Raw genomic sequence first — 26,010 nt, forward strand, 5'->3', positions numbered from 1 at the left:
TAACTGAATGTATACTTTTTCATTTTTGTGTGATATTTTATTTTTTAAATTGACAAATAAAGTGTATATTTATCATGTACAGTGTGATGTTGTGAAATACGTATACATTGTGGATTGGCTAAACTGAGCTAATTAACATCTGCCTTTCATTGAATACTTTTTTTGTGTGGTGAGAACACTTAAAATCTACTCTCAGTGATGTTCAAAACACAGTGCATTGTTATTTGCTATAGTCACTATCTTGTAAAATCAATATCTTGAACTTATTTCTCCTAACAGACTATTTTGCTATAAAAGATTGTTTTCTGAATATTAAAAAAATAACTTTTTTCAAATATTACATATATGATATTGGAAAGGTCAAATAGTCCTACAAAGATTACTTTTTAAAAAAACAGTCCTGCTAAACATTGCATGCCAGAAAATGCCTTATATTTTCGTGCTTTAGTTTGCAGTGTGCTTAGGTGCAGAATTCCAGGCTGGACGTTGCTGCACCTCAGAACCGGGAAGGTGCCGCTCCGTCATCTCTTCCCACTTCCAGAGCTGCTCTGAGATCACGTCTGATGCCAGTCTGTCTCCAGATCTTTTTATCTGCCTATTTTTGTCTTTCCCAATTCTGGGAGATTTTAGGGTCCTATTTTTTGGTTTTGAAGTTGTACGATGAGGTAGCTGGTAGAGGTCTTCGTTATTTGTGCTGGGCATTTGCTGGGACCCTTTAATCTGGAAGGTCATGTGCCTTGGCTCTGGAAAACAAAATGTTAGAGGACTTCTATGCGGATTCATTTCCAGTTCATTTTCACTTTCTTTTCTTTTTGGAATTCTTCTTATTTAAATGTTGGACCTCTTGGATGAATTCTCTAATTTTCTTATCTTTTCTCTCCCATTTTCCATATTTTTGTATTTTTCTGCTTTCTGGGATATTTTCTTAATTTTCTACCTTATCTTCCCTCTATTGGTAGTTTTTTTCCATTTCTCCTGTCAATCATATCTGAACTCAATCTCAAAAGCTCTTTTTTGTTGTTATCTCTGCATGTTCCCTTATTAAATAGCTTCCTATTCTTATTATATAGGTTCATTATTTTTCTTAATTCCGAGTTTATTAAATATAGTTTTCTTTTACATCTTCTTCAACTCATTGCATTCTCTGTTTTCTCTAATTCTGTTTCTTCTCTGTTTGCTTTGCTTTCCTTTTTATTTTTATGTAAGTTGTTTTCCTCAGATGTTTGGTGATCTTTGACTGTTTGTATTTAAGACAAAGTACTGAGCTGGCAGTGGTGGGTGCATGTCTATATTCCCAGCAACTAGGAAGGCTGAGGTGAGAGGATTGCTTGTGCCTAGGGTTTCGAGGCCAGTCTGGGCAACATAACGAGGCTATGTGGTGGTGGTGGTGGAGGTGGTGGTGGTGATGGTAGTGATGGTGGTGATAGTGATGGTGGTAGTGGTAATGGTCATGGTGGTGATGGTGGCGGTGGAGTGGTAGAGGTGGTGATTGTGGTGGTGATGGTGGAGATGATGGTGGTGGTGATGGTGGTGGTGGTGACAGTGATGGTGGTGGTGGTGATGGTGGTAGTGGTGGTGAGGTGGGTGATGGTGGTGGTGATGGTGGTGGTGGTGATGTTGGTGTTGATGGTGGTGATGGTAGTGGAGGTGGGGGTGATGGAAAGTGGGAAATAAATCTGGCTGCCAGTGTTCTAGAAGCAAGTAGGGAAGGGAATGGAGGGTCTCCCCTTTCAGAATGTGAACTTCTTATATAGACCCCTTGTTTTCAGTATGGTTGCCTACTTCAGCTGGCCTCATGCCCAGGAGGTCATATTTCCTCTAGTTCAGCTTCTACGGAGACAAAAACTGCTTATTTAGAAGGGGACAGTCACTTGCCGTCCAGGGATGAGGAGGGAAACTAAATCGACTTCTTTTTTCTCTCACATCGCTCTTTGTAAGCAACTAGGTTTCAGATTTTTTCTGGTTAAGTCAATTATTACTCAACGATTCCCTTTACTGCCTTTGAATTTCTGTAGACATTTTTTTTTTCCTGCAAAAAGACTTCTTGTCCATTTACCCTGTTCTTGTGAATTTATCCTTTTCTTTTTAACATCTTTGTTGTATTGTCAGTGGGGCTCTGGTAAGAAGCCAAAGAAAATATCTGTTTTCAGTTTCTCATGATTAACTAGAAACTGCCTGTAGTTTTCAATGGTCCCAGTCTTCCTGAAAAGGAACTATCATCCCCTGTTATTCCATTAATTTCTTTCCATATGTTGGTTAATTTAATTTAATCTATTTTTAGTTACATAATTTGAGATTAAGGATTTTAATATCTTTGCTCTTTTTAAAAAAAATAGTTTTGTTGGGATATAATTCACACACCACACAATTCACCCATTTAAAGTGTACAATTCAATGGCTTTTAGTATATGCAGAGTTGTGCAACCACCACCACTATCTACTTCCAAAATACTGTAATCACCCTTAAAAGAAACCCAGTACCCCTTAGCTGTCACCCCCTAATTCAGCCATTCTTCCTGCCTAGGGAACCACTCAAATGCTTTCGTTCTCTGCAGACTTGCCTCGTCTGAGCATTTAATGCCAGTGGAACCATACACCATGGGGTCCTTTGTGACTGGCTTCTTTCACTTGGCATCATGTTGTCAAGGCTTGTCCGTGTTGTAGCAGGTGTCAGCACTTCTTTCTTTGTTAGGGCAGACTACTATCCATGGCACGAATGGATGGACTGCATTTTACGTATCCATTCCTCAGTGGCTGGGTATTTGGGTTGTTTCCACGTTTTGGCTATCATGAATACTGCTGCGATGACCATTTGTGTATCTTTTGTTTAACAGATTTCCAATACTTCTACAGTTGCTGCTTTGTATCAGAATCTTTTGGACAATTTTAAAAAATTCAGATGCCTGAGTTTTACTCTAGACTTACTGACCCTAAATTACCAGGGGAGAGGCCCAGGGATCTACATTTGCAAAAAGTCCGTTAGTTGATTCTGATGCTCATTTCTGTTTAACAACCACTACACTGGAGACTCATTTAACTAATATTCATGTATATGCTTCTCCAGAATGAATGTGGTATCTTACTTGCTTTAGTTAAGAAACTCAAATAGGCAGGGAAATTGTAAGGCCACTTTGTTCCTTTCCTCATTCCTGATTCTCTCCTGCATTCATGAATTTGGTATCTCTCTTTCCACAAGCAAGACATCTTTTTGTGCTGTATTTTCAATGCCTAATTGTTATATAGTATGAAATCTGCTTTTTAAAAAGACACCATGGACATTTTATTAATATTTTTAAACAACAATAGTAGTAGCAGTCGCAACAAGAACAAACTCTTAGCCGGGCATTGTGGTTCGTGCCCGTAATCCTAGCACTTACGAAGGTAGAGGCAGGAGGATAGTTTGAGCCCAGGCATTTGTGACCTGCCTGGGCAACATAGTGAGACCCTGTTCTCAAAAACAAACAAAAACAAACAAACTCCTAGAGGGCTAGCAACTTAACAGATATTGTGAAGCTCCAAATGGATTTCCAGCCATTAAAAAAAGTAACTCATATAATAGCATTATTAGATGTCAAAGAAAATATATGGATAAGTGAATAATGAGGCTGACAAGTTCAAGTAGATTGCTCCAGGTCACAAGGCTCATAATCTGTAGACCTAGAATTTGATTTCAACATTTTCTGATTATTAACCCAGTATCCTCTTCACTCCCTTGTGTTTAGGGCTACATTTATAGAAAACCTATCTACCCTTAAGTCTATTAAAATTAAAAACTCATTTGTCACATATATAGGTAACTGTCACCCCGATATTTTACTCTAAAATTAATAATTAAAAGAGAAGATCCAAACATTTTGTTTTCTGCCTTTTAAACTAGAATCTATAATTCATACCTGGTTGTTGAGAGTAAACTTTTTTTTGTAGGTCAAATATCAGATAAATGATAGAATTAGAAAAATAACCCGTTTGCCAAAGCCAATGTAATAATCGATTACAGCATAGCTAATGAATAGATAATAAAACTGGGTAAAAGGCATTAGGTGAATTTGTTTCTTGGGGGAATCAGTTAAATTTCCTGTGCTAAAGTATTAGCCCCGCCGAACATTATTTGCTAAATTCAAAGGGGAAACCGATCTTTATAATAAAGAGATCTATTGGTCACAGCCTTAACAAAGTAGCCAAACCACTGTCACTACTAATGGGACTCACTGATATCAAATGCTCCCTGTTGCAAACATGAAGTCCATAGTCTCACCAGTCAAGTGTTCTTGCTAAATCATTTCACCTGCATCCAATCCAGTCTCCAGCTCCAAGTTCTAGTCTATAAAAAACACAGAGGAAGAGGAGCAAGTTAAATAATATCACAAAGAAAGAATCAGACAAAACAAAAATTTGGAACATTCTTCAAGATAACTGACCCAGATTCTTAAAACATTCAGTGTCATGAAAGAAATAAATAAAAAGAGGTGGAATTGTTCTAGACTAAAATCGACTGAGGAAATATGAGAATCAGATGCAATTAATATGTTTTAAGAGGTTCAAGTCTAAAGAAAGTAACTGTAAAATATTTATTGCAGGCAACTTGGGGAATTTGGAAAGGAATTGGATATTAGATGACATTAGGGAGTTCTTGTTAGTTTTCTTAGATGTGATAAAAATACTGGAGTTATGTAAGAGAATGCCCTTGTTTTTAGAAGATGATACTAGAATATTTAAGGGTGCAGTTTCATAAGACAGAAGAAAATGTTAGCAAGTGTTCAATCTATGTAGTTCATCTTTAAAAGCTTTTCTTTGTCTTTAAAATTTTCATAAGGAAGAGCTGGAGCAATTTTTTTTTTTTTGAGACAGAGTCTCGCTCTGTCACCCAGGCTGGAATGCACTTGCGCAGTCTCAGCTCACTGCGACCTCTGCCTCCTGGGTTCAAGCAATTCTTGTGCCTCAGCCTCCAGAGTAGCTGGGGTTACAGGTGCCCGCCACCACGCCCAGCTAATTTTTGTATTTTTAGTAGAGACGAGGTTTCACCATGTTGGCCAGGCTGGTCTCGAACTCCTGACCTTAGGTAATCTTCCCACCTTGGCCTCCCAAAGTGCTGGATTACAGGCATGAGCCACTGCGCCTGGTCTGGAGCAATAAGGATTTGGAGCTAAGCATATGGCAATGTTGTATTGCCTTTGCTCTTATTAGTTAAAAGCCCTTAAAATGTCCTAGTCAAAACTTGAGGAGGATTGCTCTAAATGGAGAAGAACACAACTCAAATAAAACTTGTTTCAAGGCAGAAACACACACAAATGGCAAATGGCCTTGTCCAAAGTTACTATGTCTAAAGCTGCTTTAAGTTTTACAGGGAAAAAAACAGACTTTAGAAAATTATGTGAAAAAGTTAGAGCAGATGAACTTATTTTCCAGTGTGCAGAGTGTCCAGGATCAATCTCATATTTTCAGCAACAAAAATAAAATAAAATAAACGGATGGAAGTTGATCAACATAGATATTGCCATTTTTCTTTCTCTGAGATAATGACTTGCCATTCATGTCTAGGGACATCCCACTTCCTAGACCCCTTCTCTTGCATTTCTCCTGAGAAGTCTCAGAGTTCACCTCTCTTCTCATCGAGGCTTTTGTAGTCCTAGTATTTCTTTCCATCCATAATCTCTCTCATTCAGCATGAAATGAAGAGGAACTCCAGTGGAAAAGAACATATGATTCAGTTAGAAAACCTTACATGCTTTTTACCTGCTGACGCTGAATTTGGGGGCAAGATTTTTAACGTTTTCCCAGCTATAAAATGAAGAGAGAAATATGACCACCTACCTCTTAGGGGTATTTGTTTTATAATTTATTCTTTCAAGAGAATTTATTTGCATACATGCTGGGCCAGACACTGGGCTGGTTGATTGAAGGGACTTTATGGTCTAGAGGAATAGTTAGATGTGAGCATTCTGTAAGTAGATAAAATAACTGTCTATGTGAATATGGAGATGGTCCACCAATCTCAGGCCTTAGATTAAGTCTCCGAAAAGAGTTGATACCTCACTTGGTATTGGAAGATTTAGTAGGAGCTCAGTAAGTGGAAAAAGATAGTCAAGACACTATGGGAAGATGGATTTATACACTAAGGCAATGAAATTGATGAGAGTACGTTTCATTCAGTGAAGTCATACTTTGGATGGAATCAGAGGTTTCAGTAGAACCCAGGATATGGAAGTGGGTAAAGATAAGAGCTGAGGCAAGAAAACTTAGTAGGGATGATGTTGTAAAGGGCCTTCTGTGTCTGGACTTTTTTCTTGGCAATGAGAATGATGGGAAAAGGTCAATGTGGAGTGATTTACATTTCACAAAGCCTCTGACTCAGACGGCAACATAGAAGATTGTTAGAGATAAGATGCAGAATCTGGGACTATATCTTTCATATTTACATCCTCAGAGCCAAATACAGCTCATAACTCATAGTAGGTGTTCACCTCTGAAATTCGAGGCAATAATTAACTGGGGTACCAAAGTCAATGAAACACTCCGGAGATATTCAGCACCATTCTTCAAATTGAATGTAAATGGAACAGGTTTGTTTATTGTAACTTGCTATTTTTAAAAAAATTATATTTTGAGATCTATTTATACTAATACATATAAATCTATTTCAGCCTCTGCTGTGTTTTATCTTATCTCATTTTTATTTTAATATCTAATCTCCATTTTTAGATCCTACCCTGATTTGTGCTCAGGTACTGTCATATAAAACTCTCGTTTTGTGGAAGAAAGGGATGGCCACAGGATTATGAAACCTGGCCTAGAGATACCTAAGAGGCCGTCCAGTCCAGATTCTTCTCTTCTGAGAGGAGCAACATGAAGCCCAAGGAGCTTAAGTGACTTGTACAAAGAACCCCACTAATTAGCAGTACAGTTCGTGCTAGAGCCTTTGGTGCTGTCAGCATTGCTTAGGTTTATAGGTGTTTATACTGTGCACAGGGACAGAGTACTTCCAGTATCCTTTGAAAAGACAGACATCTGATTTATGGAAACATTACTTATCACGGTGTCATGTTGTAGTAAACAAGATTGTGGAAAGGTGTCAGCAAGGAAAATTATTCTCACTCAAGCTAAAAATAGTTACTCTTGACAATTATGTAGAAAATGCATGCTCATAAAACGTATCATCATATGCAGCATCATTGCTTTTAGAACATTTTTCTTGTCTTAGACAGGCTGTTCTAGGCCAAGGACCAGGCCAGTTTTCCCAAGAGGGCTTTGTAAGTAAGCATTGGTTCCATAAAGTCAACCTTAGTTCTTTAAAAGCATGTGGTCATATCTGATTAAATGAACATCATTCTTAATAGGACATGGCAGGCAGGACCTAGGTTACATAACCAATGTTTTCAATTATGCCCTGGCAAGAAGGAAGACAGATTCTTGTTGAAGTTATGCAAATAAGTATATTGCCAAAAAATATATATGTATTCTGATTTAATAAGCAGATTCAATAAGAATTTTTGAACTCCAGAAGAATTAGGCAGGGAGAATAAGAGGTCATTTACAAGTGATTCATTTCAGCTTACAAAAGCAGAATCTACAACATTATTATGATGTATGAAAAGCTTAAGAGAAAGCAAAAAGGGCTTCCTTATATATAAGGAAAATAAGACATTAAAATAACATCAACAGTATTCTAGACAAAAATTACTATCATCCCTCACCAATTCATTTAATCCTATGTAATTAATTCCTATTCCACTGGATCTTGTGGATCTTGGGTTAGTCGTCTAATGAACCCATCTGCTTCTCAACAAAAGTTCTGGAAAATTTGACTAAGTCCACGGATATGGTCTCAAAGTTCTTTTCTTTTTTTTTTTTTTTTTTTTTTTGAGATGGAGTCTCGCTCTGTTGCCCAGGCTGGGGTGCAGTGGCACAATCTCGGCTCACTGCAAGCTCCGGCTCCCGGATTCACGCCATTCTCCTGCCTCAGCCTCCCGCGTAGCTGGGACTACAGGCGCCCGCCACCACGCCCGGCTAATTTTTTGTATTTTTTAGTAGAGACGGGATTTCACTGTGTTAGCCAGGATGGTCTCGATCTCCTGACCTCGTGATCCGCCCGCCTCGGCCTCCCAAAGTGCTGGGATTACAGGCGTGAGCCACCGTGCCTGGCCGGTCTCAAAGTTCTTTAAGCAACGCCATCAGAAACCTGAACCCAAATGTATTTAACATATAACCCTTTACTGTGGGGCTCTGAGCAGTCATTCTTCATGAAAGATGAAACATTTTTGCTTGTAGCTCATTACAAATAACTTCAGGGAAGCATCAAGGCAAAACATGCTAACAAAAATATCTGTAGATGACAAAAAACTTAAAATGGGTGCCATTTATTCATTGCTTATAATTTTCAAAAGTGAAAGACTAGAAAGTCATAACAAGAATAATATATTTGATGAGAAAATTTGTTGTTTTCTGTGACATGCAAAACAAAACTATAAAATCAACCCCCCAAATTTTAGACAAATTACTTATAATCATTAGGCCTATTTCAAAGAATACAGAAAACATTATATCTAATTTACAACAATAAGTGGGCATAGCAAAAATCTTGATGTAATTATTCAGAGACATAATATACTCTGACTATACCAAGCATATGATAAGAATATCAAGAAACAAGATGTAGTAGGTCTGGAGTAGGTCCTAAACATCTATTTATTAATAAAACTGTATGAGTATATGATGGGAATTCCCAATTGAAAAACACTGTTGTAAAACATGCTAGATTCAGATTAAAGAAGGATCAAGTTAACATTTAAAACAACTGAAGTTATGGTTGATAACTTAAGCACCTGTTGTCTGATACCAGGCAAAACAACAATATAATCAATGTCTTTTTATTTTTATTTTTTATTTTTTGAGGTGGAGTCTCTGTCACCCAGGCTGGAGTGCAGTAGCACAATCTTGGCTCACTGCAACTTCCGCCTCCCAAGTTCAAGCACTTTCCTGCCTCAGCCTCCCAAGTAGCTGGGATTACAGGTGTGTGCCACCACGTCCAGCTAATTTTTGTATTTTCTTAGTAGAGACGGGGTTTCAGCATGTTGGCCAGGCTGATCTTGAACTCCTGACCTCAGATAATCTGCCTGCCTTGGCTTTCCAAAGTGCTAGGATTACAGATGTGAGCCACCACGTCCAGCAATCAATGTCTTTTAGTACATTAATTTAGTCAGGGGAATATTATTATATCAATGAAAGACATCCAGTTATTTAGGCAATTAGATTTGCCCTTAATTGACAGAGATATACACAGCCATAACAATGTTTTTTTGTTTCTGTTTTTTGAGGCAGGTTCTTGCTCTGTCTCCCAGGCTGGAGTGCAGTGGCCTGATCACGGCTCACTGCAGCCTCGACCTTCTGGGCTCAAGCGATCCTCCCACCACAGCTTCCCTAGTAACTGGGACCGCAGATATGCACCATCATGCCTGGCTAATTTTTGTATTTTTTGTAAAGACAGAATTTCACCATGTTGCCCACACTGGACTTGAACTCCTGGGCTCAAGTGATCCTCCCACCCCAGCCTCCCAAAGTGCTGGGATTATATACAGGTGTGAGCCATCATGCCTGGCTGTCATAGCAGTGTTAAAGTGTTACCTTTACAGATTGCTGTTGGTGTATAACTCCTCAGTGCCAAAGCTTATACATCCCAGCGAGGGCTGTCCTTCTCATGGGAACCACATTAGGAAGTTCTAACATTCCAACAGCCAGACCAACATTGCTCAAAAGAGGTTTCAAATCCCTCTATTAGAGTCATAGTAACATCTTCTATTGGAAGATGGATTTTCTTGTAGAACACATTTCAGTCTAATGAATAAGGCAGGGATAATATATCTGGATCATGTAACTTTTGGCCAACAGTGACTTGTGATGAAAAGTTTTGAGATTCATTTTCCTGTATCACTAGCGAGTTCCTATTGAAAGCATTTTTGAGTAATGGCAAAATATTTAAGTAAGTGTGGCATTTCCTGGTGACCTGAAGGAGGAAGGCCAAACTGGACAGAGGACAGGCGACTTCACTTGAAGGAGTACAAAAGGAAGAAGCAGAAGGAGCTTTGGAGGAACATTTGTTGAGAAGCATAAAAGATACGAATTTGGAGCACAAAATTCATTCAAAAGATGTTCTGGAATTTTCTAATTTGAAACTACAAGATGGGTCCTTACTGCAGGAAAGGGTATGATATCTCACCAATTCATTTAGTCCTGTGTAATGAATCCTCATTCCACTGGATCTTGGGCTAGTAGTCTCAGGAAGCCATCTGCTTCTCAACTAAAGTTCTGGAAAGTTTGACTAAGCCCACTGGTATGGCCTCAGTTCTTTAAGCAATACCATCAGAAACCTGTACTCCAAAGTTTCTAGCATATAATCCTTTATGACAGGCTTCTGAGCAGTCATTCTTCACGGAAGGTGATGCATTCTGGCCTGTAGCTGAGCAGAGCTGAGCAGTCCGACATGTAACTTCATTGAGAACCAGACCGCAGAGTTCAAGGAGGCCTTCCAGCTGTTTGACTGTATGGGTGATGGCAAGGCCCTTACAGCCAGTATGGGAACATGACGAGGGCCTTGGGCCAGAGCCCCACCAATGCCGAGGTGCTCCAGGTCCTGGGGGAACCTCAGGAGTGATGAGATGAATGTGAAGGTGCTGGACTTTGAGCACTTCCTGCCCATGCTGCAGACTGTGGCCAGGAACAAGGACTAGGGTGCCTAGTCTTAGGATTATGTCCGAGTCCAAGGATTATATGGAAGGTCTTTGGGTGTTTGACAAGGAAGAGAATGGCACCATCATGGGCGCTGAAATCCGGCAAGTCCTTGTCATACTGGGTGGGAAGATGACAGAGGCAGAAGTAGAGATGCTGGCGGCCGGGCATGAGGACAGCAATGGTTGTCAACTCTGAAGAGCTCGTCTGTGTGGTGCTGAGTAGCTGGGCACATTCCCAGCATCCCCCCAGCCCTGTCCTTTGCCCTGTGAGACACTGTGTATCTAGCCCCGAAGGCTTTCTGGTCACAGCACCCTTCCCATCTTGTCTCTTTTGGATAATGCTTGCCATGAGCATTCACCAATAAACTGGTTCTCTGTTCCCCCCAACCCAAAACCCTCAAACAAACAAACAAAAACTACAAGATGAGCAACAGAGAGAATGAACAGTGTTCAGGCCTCCATTCAAGAAGACCAGAGGGAAGAAGGCATCAAACATAAAATAAAACACAAAGAAATAGAAATTGTGAGTGAAAGGTACAAGTTTGCAAGTCAGATGCTGGAGACCTGATATGTGCACGAGAGGAGTTCCAGAAACAACAAAAGACCAGATGGAAGAGGGCTAATCATTCGAGAGATGCCAGGGTCTTCCAGTTGGAGATGCTGCTGCAGCCCCCTCCATCCCCTTATCTTATGACTGCAGGAAAACCAGAAAGGGTGCTGCCTGAGGACTAGAAACTATGGGAGAATCCCTGAAAGGTTAGAAAGCAAAAACATTTGGTTTGAAGAAGGAAATCAAGGTCCAAATGCCTGTCAGAGATGGGAGTGGCTCTGTGGGCCCTGCACAGCCCCAGTGGTGTGTTCCAGTTGCAGGAAGGGCCTGGGCATGGGCTTGGAGCTTGAAAGGCAGAGCCCACTTCCATCCTGCTCTTAGACCTGGCAGGGGTCAACACAGTGGTCAACAGAGTGGTCAACAGGGCAGGGCAGTGAGCACTGAGTTGGGTGGGGAGGCACAGCAGGTCCGAGGGAGCTGTTCTTACTCCAGAGGGACAGAGAGAAGTTTAGATACTGGCAGTCAGCCTCAACCCTGGCTGCACATTAGAAATCTCTGGGGAGCTGTTAAAGCTATTAGGTTGGTGCAAAAGTAATTGTGGTTTTTGCCATTAAAAATAGTATGCCAGGGCTACATTTGAGAGCAGTTAAGCAGAAGCTTCAGTCAGGGAGCTCCCAGGTGAACCTAATGTTTTATCAATGTGGAGAGCCACTTCTGTAAAGGAAAACATTGAATAATAGTGAAATCAAGAATTGTAAACTATCTTGGAAAAATCTAGGAGTTCTGGTATCACTAGTGAGTTCATCACTGTGGATGGAGCTATGTGAGAAAGGAGATATAGGAAAATATCCATTACAAGGTTTCTGTTCATGGATGAGGGTATGGAGAAAAGAAGGGAAATAAGTGTAAGTGTTCGAAAGGGCGCATCTCAATTGCAGGTGAACTATCTTGATGGGAACCCATGTATTGTGTAACTGTGAATGTTAATAGAGAATTATGTTTAATGATGACTATTATGAATAGGAAACTAAACAGTAGTGAGATAGAGAAGCATTTCAGAACATTTATGTTAACAAGGCCGGGGGGCAGAGCTGAGGAAAACAGAGTGAAGAGAAACTTTAGCCAGCAATAGTAAGGAAAGGGAAAAAGCATAAGAGAGAAGACAGGCTGTCATGAATTAATACAGCAGAAGCAATTGAACTAACTATATCAGTTGTTCTAATAAATTTGAAAAGGCTAAAATTCCCTGGAAGAAAAGAGACAATCCGTTTGGATTTTTGCACAGCTGTTCTGCAGTTGAGAATATCTCCGACCATGATTGTGCATTTTCTGTTCCTCCCTTTAATCCTGTCAATTTATTCTTCTTGTATTTTAAAAATTTATATTATTAGGCACATTTGTATTTATAATTGTTATAGCTTCTGTAATTATCAGCTGTCTTTTACAATTTCTGATAATACCCTTTGTCTTTGTATCTGTATTATATAAAGCTACTCTAGATTTCTTATGCTTATGGTTTGCCTGGGATATTTTCTCCATCGATTTCCTTTCAACTTCCTATGTCTTTGTTTTTATAATATGTCTTTTGGAGACAGCATCTGATTCGGTTTTGTGCATTTTTTTTTTTTTTTTTTTTGAGACAGTCTCACACTGGAGTGCGGTGGCATGGTCATAGCTCACTGCAGCCTTGACTTCCCTCCCAGGCTAAAGTGATCCCCCTGCCTCAGCCACCTGAGTAGCTGGGACTACAGGCATGCACCACCATCCTCAGCTGATTTTTAAATTTTTTATACAGAGAGGGTCCTACTAGTTGCCCAGACTGGTCTCAAATTCCTAGGCTGTAGTGATCCTCCCTCTTTGGCCTCCCAGAGTGCTGGGATTACAGGCATGAGCCTCTGCACCCGGCTGGTCTTGAGCATTTTAATTCATCTTGATAATCTCTGTTATAAATCGGAGTATTTAGTTCATTAACAATTAATCATTGATATAATTGTGTTTAGATTTACTATTTCTTTATTTTTTCTATTGGCCTCCATTTTATTTATTTATTTTATTTTTTATTTTTATTGTTAGAGACGGAGTGATCTCGGCTCACTGCAATCTCCGCCTCCCGAGTACAAGCGATTCTCCTGCTTCAGTCTCCCAAATAGCTGGGACTACAGGCGGGTGCCACCACACTGGGCTGTTTTTGTATTTTTAGTAGAGATGGGGGTTTCACCACATTGGCCAGACTGGTCTTGAACTCCTGACCTCAAGTAATCCACCCTCCTCGGCCTCCCAAAGTGTTGGGATTACAGACGTGAGCCACCACGCCCAGCCCCATTTCAATTTTTATTATTTAAAAATACAATTTCCATTTTATTTTTCTCCAGAGAATAGTTTTTCTTCAGTCTTTAAGGCCTCAGCTCCTTACATGGGCTTTGGTGGGGGTCATGGGGCAGCACCCACAGGTCTAAATAGGGGTGGAGGTGTTCGGTCCTTGCAAGCTTCACGAGATTGATTCCTCACTACTTTGCTTTAATATTATAAACTGCACAACTCACACAGTAATGTAACTTCATATCCAGCTTGGGAAGCACATAGGTGTCAAAGAAGCTTGCTTAGAAATGTCCCTGACTGCTGTGGCCTCCACTGTGTTTCAAATGACAAATTTCTTAATGGCCTTGTTCTTGGGCACACATCAGGTATAGTTCGTGCAGCAAATAGGCTACACGTGGCCATGGCCCTTTTTGGTATGACGTTTGTTCCTTCTTTTATTTGTCATTTTGGAGGCACAGACTGGAGCTGGTCTCCCATTTTTATTCCTCTGTTTTATGCTTTTTTGCTTTCTTTTGGGCTATATGAATGTGTTTTAGACTTCCTTTTTAACTTATCTATTGTATTTTTAACTATGCCTCTTGGCATTATTTGGTAGTGGTTGTTCTAGTGGCTATAATATATATATATATTTTAAATTTTTTATTTCCATAGGTTTTTGGGGGACAGGTGGTATTTGGTTACACAAGTAAGTTCTTTAGCGGTGATTTGTGAGATTTTGGTGCACCCATCACCCAAGCAGTGTACACTGCACCCTATTTGTTGCCTTTTATCCTTCACCCCCTTCCCACCCTTTCCCCCCGAGTCCCCAAAGTCCATTGTGTCATTCTTATGCCTTTGCGTCCTCATAGTTTAGCTCCCACTTTTGAGTGAGAACATACGATGTTTGGTTTTCCATTTCTGAGTTACTTCACTTAGAATAATAGTCTCCAGTTCCATCCAAGTTGCTACGAATGCCATTAATTAATTCCTTTTTATGGCTGAGTAGTTTGCCTTGTGTGTGTGTGTGTGTGTGTGTGTGTGTGTAGTGTATGTATATATATATATATATATATACACACACACTACATTTTCTTTATCCACTTGTTGATTGATGGGCTTTTGGGTTGGTTCCATATTTTGGCAATTGCGCATTGTGCTGCCATAAATGTGTGTGCAAGTATCTTTTTTGTATGATGACTTCTTTTCCTCTGGGTAGATACCCAGTAGTGGGATTTCTGGATCAAATGGTAGTTCTACTTTTAGTTCTTAAAGAAATATCCATATTGTTTTCCATAGTGGCTGTACTAGTTTACATTTCCACCAGCAGGGTAGAAGTGTTCCCTGTTCACTGCATCCACGCCAACATCTATATTTTTTGATTTTTTGATTATGGCCATTCTTGCAGGAGTAAGGTGGTATCACATTGCGGTTTTGGTTTGCATTTCTCTGATCATTAGTGATGTTGAGCATTTTTGCATATGTTTGTTGGCCATTTGTATATCTTCTTTTGAGAATTGTCTATTCATGTCCTTAGCCCACTTTTTGATGGGATGTTTTTTCTTGATAATTTATTTGAGTTCATTGTAGACTCTGGATATTAGTCCATTGTCAGATATATAGATTGTTAATATTTTCTTCCATTCTGTGGGTTGTCTGTTTACTATGCTGACTGTTCCTTTTACCGTGCAAAAGCTCTTTAGTTTAATTAAGTCCCAGCTATTTATCTTTGTTTTTATTGCATTGCTTTTGGGTTCTTGGTCATGAAATGCTTGCCTAAGTCAGTGTCTACAAGGGTTTTTCTGATGTTATCTTGTAGAATTTTTATAGTTTCAGGTCTTAGATTTAAGTCCATGATCCATCTTGAGTTGATATTTGTATAAGGTGAGAGATGAGGATCCAGTCATTCTCCTACATGTGGCTTGCCAATTATCCCAGCACCATTTGTTGAATAGAGTGTCCTTTCCCCACTTTATGTTTTTGTTTGCTTTGTCAAAGATCATTGGCTGTAAGTATTTGGGATTATTTCTGGGTTCTCTATTCTGTTTCATTGGTCTATGTGCCTATTTTTATACCAGTACCATGCTGTTTTGGTGACTATGGCCTTATACTGTAGTTTGAAATCAGGTAACATGATGCCTCCAGATTTGTTCTTTTTGTTTAGTCTTGCTTTGGCTATGTGGGCTCTTTTATATGAACTTTAGGATTGTTTTTTCTAGTTCTGTGAGGAATGATGGTGGTATTTTGATGGGAATTGCACTGAATCTGTAGATTGCATTTGGCCGTATGGTCATTTTCATAATATTGATTCTACCCATTCATGAGCATGGGATGTATTTCCGTTTGTTTGTGTCATCTATGATTTATTTCAGCAGTTTTGTAATTTTCCTTGTAGAGGTCTTTCACCTCCTTGGTTAGGTATATTCCTAAGTATTTTATTTTTTTGCAGCTATTGTAAAAGTAGTTGAGATCTTCATTTGATTCTCACTTGGTCACTGTTGGTGTATAGGAGAGCTACTGATTTGTGTACATTAATTTCATATCTGGCAACTTTGCTGAATTCTTTTATTAGTTCTAAGAGCTTTTTGGGGGAGTCTTTAGGGTTTTCTAGGTGTATAACATATATTCTTAACATCTCACAGTCTACTTAGACTTAATGTTATAACACTTTCATGTAATATGTAGAAACATTGCCATCATATGCATCCATTGACTGTTTCCCATCCTTTAGGATGCTATACGATCATGTGTATCACGTTTCCATATACCATTAACTCTACTATGTAATATTCCCATTGAACAGTCTTCTTCTTCTTCTTTCTTTCTTTCTTTTTTTTTTAAGTAGGAGGTAATCTTTTGTGCTTACCCAGACTTTTACATTTCTGATGCCTTGTGAAGAGTGAAGTTTCCATCTGGTGCCATTTTCTTTCAGCCCAAAGAACTTCCTTTAGTCCTTTAGCATTGTTTCATAGTGCAGGTCTGCTGGCAATAAGTTCTTTACTTTTCTTTTATCTGAAGTGTCTTTACTTTGCTTTCATTCTTGAGGGATATTTCACTGGATATAAAATTCTTAGTTGACAGGTTTTTTTCCTTTCAACACCTTGGATGTGTTTTTTTCCCTTCTGTCTTCTGATCTCCATAGTTTCTGATGAGACATGATCTTGTTTCCTGTAGATAGTGTATGATTTTTCTCTGGGTGCTTTGAAGATTTTCATTTTATCTTTGGTCTTCAGCCATTTGATTATGATATGCGTACCTATGGTTTTTTTGTGTACTTATTATTATTGGGGTTTTCTGAGAGTCTTGAATCTATATCATTTACCAAATTTAGAAAACTTTCAAACATTATATTTTCAAATATTATTTCTGCTCCATTTGTTTTCATTTCCCCTTCTGGCAATCTAATTACATATATGTTAAATCTTTTGTTATTATTCCACATTTCCCTAAGGCTTAAAATTTTTTCAGTCTTGTTTTTCTTTGATCTTCATATTGGATAATTTCTATTGGTTTATTTTAAGTTCCCTTATTTTTTATCTTTGTCATTTTCATTCTGCATCCAGTCTAGTAATTTTTTTATTTCATATATTGTATTTTTCAATTCTGAAATGTTACACTTGTTTGATTTTTATAATTTCTATTTTTCTATTGAGAATGTCAGTTGTTTCGTTCATTGCAAGCATGTTTGCCTTTACATCTTTGAGAATAGTTTTAATAGCTGCTTTAAAATCCTTGTCTGCGAATTCCAGCATCCAGGTCTTTTCTGTGTTGGTCTTCACTGGTTGTTTTTTTCTCTTGAGAATGAGTAACATTTTCCTGGTTCCTTGTATGTTAAGTATTTTGGATGGTATCTTGAACGTAGTGAGTCTTGTGTTGTGGAGATTCTGTATTTTGTTACATTCTTCTGAAAAACATTGACTATTGTGTTTGTTTCAGCAGGCATTTACTTTGTTGGACCCAAACAGCAAACTCTATGTTTCTAGTAGCAGCTGTCCTATTACTTAGGATACTTTCAGTTGTACCAATATCAATCTCAGTTATGAATCAGAGGGTAAAAGTCTCTGTTTTTTTTTTTTTTTTTTTGAGTAAGGATCTTGCTCTGTCACCCAGGTGGGAGTGCAGTGGCATAATCATGTCTCACTGCAGCTTCAGACTCCTGGGCTCAAGCAGTCCTCTTGTCTTAGCCTCCCAAGTAGCTGGTACTATGGGCATACATCACCATGCCTTGCTAATAAAAATTTTTTTTTTTGTAGAGGAAGGATCTTGCTATGTTGCACAGGCTGGTCTTGAACTCTTGGCCTCAAGTGATCCTCCCACCTAGGCCTCCAAAGTGTTGGGGATTACAGATGTAAGCCATCATGCTCCTTCTGAAAAGTCTAAATAAAATATTAGCAAAATATATTCAGAAGTGAATTAAAGATAATTCACCATCATCAAACAATTTATTCAGTTGCCATAATTCATTACATGAACTGATTAATGGAGAAAAACCATATGATTGCACCTATAAATGCCAAGAAGATATTTGATATAATTTATCAGATATTTCTAGTTAAGAATGGATTAAAATATAAGTAGAAAGAAATAAAACATAAAATACATTTATCAGAAGGTAATTATAAGTATCATAATGAACCATGCAATACTGAAGCATTTCTATTAAAATTAGAAGCAAGATAGGCATGCCTGTCATCACCATATTATTAAACATTGTTTTAGGAGCTGTAGTTATTGTAATAATGTAATAACGTGTAATAAGTCTTATGTATATAAGACATGGATAAAATTTAAAAATTATCTTTATTTGCATATGATATAATTGCATGCCTAAAAATCTTTAAAATTCCAGTGAAATGCATTAGAATTGATAAGATGGTTTCTTAAGTTTCTAGATGAAAGAAAAATATACAAAAATTTGTAGGTTTTGTTTACATCAATAATTATAAGTAGTAAGTTAAAATGTAAGAAGGAAAAGTATCCCATTAATGGTAGTGATAAAAATCTGTAAAATGTTTAGGAATAAATTTATCAAGAAACATACAGGGCCTCTATGAAGAACATAGTTTAATTTTATTCTGAAGGGCACTAACAAATACTGAAGAAATAAACCTGCAGTGTTCCTGGATGGAATGATTTAACAATAAGGAATGAAAATTTTCTAAATTAATGTTTAGTGCTATTTCAATCAAAATTCTATTTTTTAATTTTTGGAACTAAGAAACATTATCTTAAAATGTATTTGGAATAATAATTGTCTGAGAGGAGCCAAGAAAATTTTGAAAAATACTTTGTGTAACAACTTGACTTTCCAAATATTAAAATATGTCCTCTAAGCTACAGTGATAAAAGCAGTATATTGGTCTTGGAACTAATACATGTATTTATATGTATATCTGAGAATATATTTATATTTATATGTTTATATAAAATATTTTAATTTTTATTTTCATTGTATCAGTATTTATATATAGGATAGTGTAGAAACATCAATTTATATATATTATAGTAAATGACAAATATATAATCTGAATGTAATGGGAAATGATGATTTATATATAATATGGACATAATTTGCCATCTATCTGGAAGAAAACAAATGTAGACATCGACTTTACATTATATGCTAAATTAAATTCCAGATGGATTAAAGCTCTAGATATTAATAACAATATAAAGTAATAGAAGTATATTTTAGAGAATAAAAGTTAGATAAATTTGCCCATAAAAAGACTAAAAGCTAAAAAAAATACAACAAAATCTGTAAAAACTGTAGACTGGAGGAAAACATTTGTCACATGACAAAGGACTAAAATTTTTAATATAGAAAGATACTCTAAAAATTTATAGTAAAGCACAAACAACTCAAGTAAAAATGAGCAATGCATTCACTGCAATGTCTACAAAAAAGAAAAAAATCAAATGAAATGGGCAAAACATATCAAGACAATTATTTGAAGAGGAAATAGAAATAGCTAAAAATTTATAAAAAATATGCCCTTATTTCCAATAATGATAAATGTATAAGTGAAACCAAAAATGAAATTCTATTTTCTTCTCAACATATTGGTAAACATTAGAAATAACAATCATCTTCACTGGTTATGAGGATAAAGGAGAAGGAGACATTCATATATCGCTGTGGGGATATGAATTGCTGCCACCTTTTTGAAAACTAATAAGAATAGCCTCACCATTTTATTCAGTTTAGTACAGTGTTATTTGTGGTGGAAGAAACATATAAATATTTGGAACACCCATTGACTGGGAAATGTTTGAATAAATTATCATATATTTAATATGAAGCAGATGTTAAAAAGAATGATTCAATAGGATCAATCATATGAATTGACCTGGACAAATGTCCATGGTACATTGAGCTAAAAATGAAGTTGTGCGTACTGTGTTCCCATTTCTGTTTCAAAACCACAAAAATAAAAGAAAAATGACAATCAATTCCCCCCTAAAATAGCTTTTATGTATTAGGATGCAGAGGTACCCTATCACATTTTTAATACTGATTATCACAGGAGGGTGGGATTGGAGGGTGTGTGTGTGGCTTAATTTGCTCCCATGAGCTTGCAGAGCCTCTGTAATAAAAATAACCTGATATTTTAAAAGGCTGGGACCCATTTTGTAAGTTAAAAGAGCATCAGGGAGGAGGTGTAGACCTAGTCCTTCCCCTAACTCACAATGTGACATTTTCTGCCTTTATTTTCCTGTCTCTGAAGTGTGGGTGGTAATGACTGCCCTACCTACTTAGTGAAGATAAGATTAAGGATGAAGACAAATATAGTTTGAATAGTTAAGACATTGAAATGCAAGCTATTATCCTTAAGAAAATTCTCAAACACTCTCACTTTACATAATGCGGGTGACAAAATCACCCAAGGAAGCATCGTCCCTTCCCAATGGTGATGTAGTGGGAGAGGCACTGAGCATCACAGAGGTAAACGCTGGTGTCTCGAGCCATCACCCCCATGCCCGTTTCCTCAAAATGTCTACTTGGTCCTAATCTCTCTCTCTCTCTATCCATCCACCCATCCATCTATCATCTATCTATTATCTATTCATCTGTCTAATCAATCATCTATCATCTGTATCTATCCATCTGTATTAGTCTGTTTTCATACTGCAATTAATTACTGCCCAAGACTGGGTAATTTATAAAGGAAAGAGGTTTAATTGACTCACAGTTCAGCATGGCTGGGGAAGCCTCAGGAAACTTACAGTCATGGTGGAAGGTGAAGGGGAAGCAAGGCACCTTCTTCACAAGGCAGCAGGAAGGAGAAGTGCTGAACGAAGAGGGAAGAACCCCTTATAAAACCATTAGATCTTGTGAGAACTCACTCACCATCATGAGGACAGCATGGAGGAAACCGCCCCATGATTCAATTACCTCCATCTGGTCTCTCTCTTGACATGTGGGGATTATTGACATTCTGGGGATTATAATTCAAGATGAGATTTGAGTGGGGACATAAAGCCTAACCATATTATCATCCATCCATCCACCTATCTATCATCTATCTATCTATCTATCTATCTATCTATCTATCTATCTATCTATCTATCTTATCTATGTCTGTCTGCCTGCCTACCCATCTGTTTGCCCATCCATCCATTCCTCCGTCCGTCTGTCTGTCTCTGTACATTATCCATTCATCCATCCATCCATCCATCTATCCATCCATCCATTCATCCATCCATTTATCCATCTATGTATGTTTACCTGTCTACTTTATCTTTCTACCTTATCTATCTTCTTAATTTTTAATCTCTAAAATTATAAGCCTCCCTCCATACAAGCAATAGAAAACACTGTGTAAAGATAGAATTCTTCGAATTTCTCCTCATCAGCCTGAAGTGGGTGAACTGAAACTCCTCACTTAGGCAGTTTGTTACCCTGCAATGCACATAGGTTGAATCTTTGACTTATCCCAGTCGGCATTTTGGAGTTTGGAGATCCTATGCTCTAGTTGCTAAGTGACCTAATGAGTGGCCAGTCTATGTTTGCTTCATTTATATACTGTGTGTCTAAATAAGAAAGCCACAGCATATGTGGCCTGTTTTTTTTTTCTTTTTTCTGTTTTTGAGCTCATATCCTGGGTTTCCTTTATGACCAGGGATCAGAGAAGGCTGAAGAAGGTGGAGAAACTGAGGCACAAAAAGAGGGCAGTGAAGATGCGGGCAACCTCCCTGAAGCCCAGGAGAAGAATGTGAGTTTTCGCTTTTTCACAGCAGTTTGACTGGATTCTCTGCTGTTTGAGACTTTTACAGGGCTTGTACAACTTGACTCTGGGCACAAGCAGTCAGAAAGAGAGCAAGGAGCTGAGAGTTTAGCCAGGGAGGAAGCAAGTAATTTCTACTGATGTGTTAAGCACTGGAATCCTGGTGCAGAAAGGGCTAAAGGGAAGACAAAGGAGCCTGAACCCAGACCAGGAGGGAGCTGGCTGGACAAGGCTTGGAGAATTTGTTGTGGTGTTGTTATGGCTAGGTTAGGTGCATGCTCTTTATAAACAAGGGACCTTTCTGCTTGATCATGATTAATGACAGACTCCTAGCTTACACCCACCCAGGAGCCCTGCCCAGTGGGGAAATAGAGCTAAGGGAGTGCAGTATATCTGGCGGAAGACAACAGGAACTTGAGGATAAAAAGGACTCCTTGGGGAGGGAAATTGACACTCAGTTAATTTAAGTTCAATCAGGGAAATAGCAGATCCTGGTGAAGTCACATGATTAATTCTAAAGGGGTTCCCAGGCAGGAGCAGCAGGGTAAGGAGTGGGCAATGTTGGGGGACACTGTGGTTCTGTGAGTGCCAAGCTGACATAATAGGGGATGGGATGGGCCACTTCTTCACGGAGTTCTGAAAATGTGCTGGGAAACTAGGCGCCAAGGAAGGAGCCTGGTGGGGCTGGGAATGGGGTGCAGGCATTGTTCTGGGCCTCCTTAGAGGAGAATGTTAGAGGGCTTCTCCACTGGGTCAGTTGTAGCAAAGACTATTTTTCAAACCCTGATGGTTTGCTAATTTATTTATTCCGGGAGAGGTGTGGGAGCTTTTATGAGAGCTGGATCCTCATTCACCAGATAGAACGTGGCTAGAAAGGGGCTGAGACCCACACCACGCTATGGAAAAAGGGGGGTGGGGCTGGGCATCGATTTGTCTTTACCTCAAAGATCTTAAATTGGGAGGGGCTAGGGAAGGAAATTCCCTGATATTTAGACTTATATTTGAAGTAGACTGCTATTTCAAAATGTTGATATTACAACTCTGAAGTTTTTGTTTTAAAGAAAGAAAGACAAAATCTTCAATCTTGACCTAGAAGTTAGACGGTGTTTCATGGCAGCCTGTGTAATTCAGAAACAATACTTTAAAAATTAAATATAGTGACCATTTCATTATCTTGTAATTAAAACATAATCTGTTTCACAATTTGAACTTTGCATGAGTTGCCTAATGCACCCTTACAGTCATATTGATGAATACTTTGAAGTTGAGTTTGCTTCTTTTAAGACATAGAGACAAAGATGAAAAGCATTACACCCCAGCCCCTTTCTCCCGTGAGACCAGCAGGAAGGTAGCATATTTATAATCAGATCCTGCCTCCTATAGCCAGGGTGGGCTTTGCTTCAGCTTCTCAGCCACTGGGCTGGGTTAGTTCTGTGAAGTGATGAATCACCCAGCTTGGACGTTCTCTTTGCTACTACATTTTAAAATTGTGAGCCTTTGACAAAGTCAATTATAATCTTGTGAATCCTGGTAGGAATTAAAAAACCATTTTTTGTTATTTTTGTGTGGGCTATGGTGAAGAAATGACTGTAAGTGAAAAATATTTTTATTTTATATGAATATATTACTAACATCATATTATCAAATTTACTTTTCAACTCTTTAATGCCATTTATCCTACAGAAAGACAGATTCTGACTTCTTCCTGTTTGAAAACCAACACATGCTCTTTGATTTACTTTAATTCAATTAAATTAGAAAAACCCTCTGTGATTGTCAGTAAACAGATGAAAAATGTTGTAAAAACATGATTAACCCTTATGAGTGTATATGAAAATAGGCTGAATTTTAAAATTTAAGAAGGAGACAAACACCACTTAGATATTTAGAATGCTTGCATTTTGTGCTTCAAGAACCTACTGGCTTGTTTTGACGGTCTCTGGTTTGTTGTTAAAAGCTGAGATGGGGCCGGGCGCATGGCTCACGCCTATAATCCCTGTACTTTGGAAGGCAGAGGTGGGCAGATCACTTGAGGTCAAGAGTTTGAGATCAGTCTGGCCAACATGGTAAAACCCTGTCTCTACTAAAAATACAAAAATTAGCTGGGTGTGATGGCGCACGCCTGTAATCCCAGCTATTTGGGAAGCTGAGGTGGGAGGATCGCTTGAACCCGGGAGGCAGAGGTTGCAGTGAGCTGAGATCGTGCCACTGCACTCCAGTCTGGGCAATAGAGTAAGACCGTCTCAAAAAAAGACTGCTGAAATGGGAGGACATCGTGGGCCATTTGTAAAGGCATCTCTCCTTCCAGGGCACCCCAGGCATAGACAGGCTGATAGGGAATCAGAAAGACAAGGGAGAGCTCTGTGTGTTTTGAACATTGATTTTGAAAGTATGAGACACATCCTAGTAGTTTCATGTAGGTATGACACCTCAGATAAATCCAAGGCTTTCAAACTCCTGGCTCCGTTGAAACCATCTTGAGGCTATTTCTTTTTGCTCCTCTTGGCTTGCTATGGTTAAAACAGGTGCTCCCCTGGGCTTCCCTCATTAACCGACACGCTGCGGTGGATATAAAGTTTAGAATATTCGTGGGCCCACATTTGGTTCCTAAGACTCCTGGGCAAGGAATGTCAGCTTCCTTTATTGCTTTAAATTCCCCCTGTCTGCTCCATGTGCCCACCTCATGGCTGGCAGGAGCTTCCAGCTGGGTGGGGTGTTTTGAAGACCCTGTCCTCCTGAGGGTCTCACAGCCATCCTGGGGTCGTTAGTGGTGACTGAGCAGGGATTGGGTGCTGGTTGTCTGTGGTGGTGTTTCTGCTGTCTGTCCCTTGGCATGGGCCAGACCCTCTGTTCTGGCTGGACACAGACTGGCGTTTCACAGTGGCTGGCCTTCTGACCGCGGATGCTGCTGCCTGTACAGAGTGCCTTGTGTTACTTAAATGCCCCAGCGGTCCCTGGCTCTGTTTCTGTGTACGAGCAGGGCCTGGGCAGTACCCCTCCTGGAAAATCCTTCTTTCCTCCCCAGTCTGGCCACCTCCGTCTTGCCAATTCCAAGCTCTTTTTTTTTCCTCAGGGACCGCCTAGCTTTATCACCCCATTAGCCTAAGGTTTTGAAAACCAAGGTCTATACTTTCTTCCTTAGGGGTGGAAAGCCAGAACAAATAGGTCGCCTGTGGGAAGATAAAATAACTCTTACTCTGACCCCTCTACCCCTTCTACCCCCTCAGCTTTGTGTAGCAGAAAGAACAAGTCACAATTCATATCCTGGCGTTCAGCCACACTTATTATGAGAAGGAATAAAAACAGTTTTAAACGTTTTATTCTGAAATAACTATAGACTCACAGGAAGTTTCAAAAATAAGAGTCTTGTGTGCCCTTCACCCAAATTCCCCAAATGGTGACATCTCATCTAGCCTTCATGAAACCAGAAAAGCAATGCATTGGTGCATTTCTGTTAACTAGATGACAAACCATATCAAGTTTTTACCTTTTTAAAAAAAAAAACCTGCCTTCATTTGTGTGTTAAAAACAATTGTAATGTGTGCAGTAAAAACACAAAACGAGCAAAAAAACCTCTCTCCAGCACCTGGCAATGTTCAGTTGAGTGATAAACCAGGTAAATGCCTAAGTCAGGGACAGGCTTATCTGATCTCTGCTATGAAACGTGCATACTCAACGCACACTTGTAGGCACTCATACAATTCCATTTAATGGAGAGGAATATTTACCTAATGTTTGACATTGATTAAAAAAATCAACAGAAATGGAAACAAAAACTATTATCTTCTTTAATGATATGGACTTCCCCTGACCACCTCCTCAACTTCCAGGGTTCTTAAAGACAAGATGCCAAGATGTAAATTCTGTCCTTGATAAAGGATTGAGGCAGGAGGACTTGGGAGGTCAGGAGGGTGAACACTGAAAAGACCATGACTTCATGCCTAGGAAGATCTTACCTGTAACTTTAGAAAATAGGGGACCTCATGGGGCCTGGCCTGATAACCCAGGGGAGGGTAAGGGGCTAAGGAACCGGCGCCTCAGGAGTAAAGGAGGAAAACAGAAAGTCAGCTCAGCTTCTGGGCATTCTCTAAGAAATGAACTGCAGACTGGGACATCATGAGAGCTTTAGAAAATGCTGGAAACATTGCACCTTGTGCGGGTTTGGTTTGTGTTTTTTGTTCAAGGTACAATTATTTAAAATTGTATGCTTTGTGAA

General features: G+C 38.9%; 1 protein-coding gene across 4 annotated transcripts in view; it reads left to right on the top strand.

The window, feature by feature from the left end:
* The window catches only part of SH3BGR (SH3 domain binding glutamate rich protein), a 69,204-nt gene that overhangs the window by 32,069 nt on the left and 11,125 nt on the right, over nt 1–26,010 (top strand). For 2 of the 4 annotated variants that reach the window (XM_031005144.2, XM_031005143.2), the window contains exon 4: nt 21,690–21,782. The exons of the other annotated variants lie outside the window; for them this stretch is intronic. In XM_031005144.2, coding sequence (XP_030861004.2) covers nt 21,690–21,782 — 93 coding nt within the window. The remainder of the gene's footprint in view (nt 1–21,689; nt 21,783–26,010) is intronic. 4 annotated transcript variants of the gene reach the window in all.

Source organism: Gorilla gorilla, chromosome 22 (genome assembly GCF_029281585.2).
Source record: "Gorilla gorilla gorilla isolate KB3781 chromosome 22, NHGRI_mGorGor1-v2.1_pri, whole genome shotgun sequence".
Classification (NCBI taxonomy): domain Eukaryota; kingdom Metazoa; phylum Chordata; class Mammalia; order Primates; family Hominidae; genus Gorilla; species Gorilla gorilla.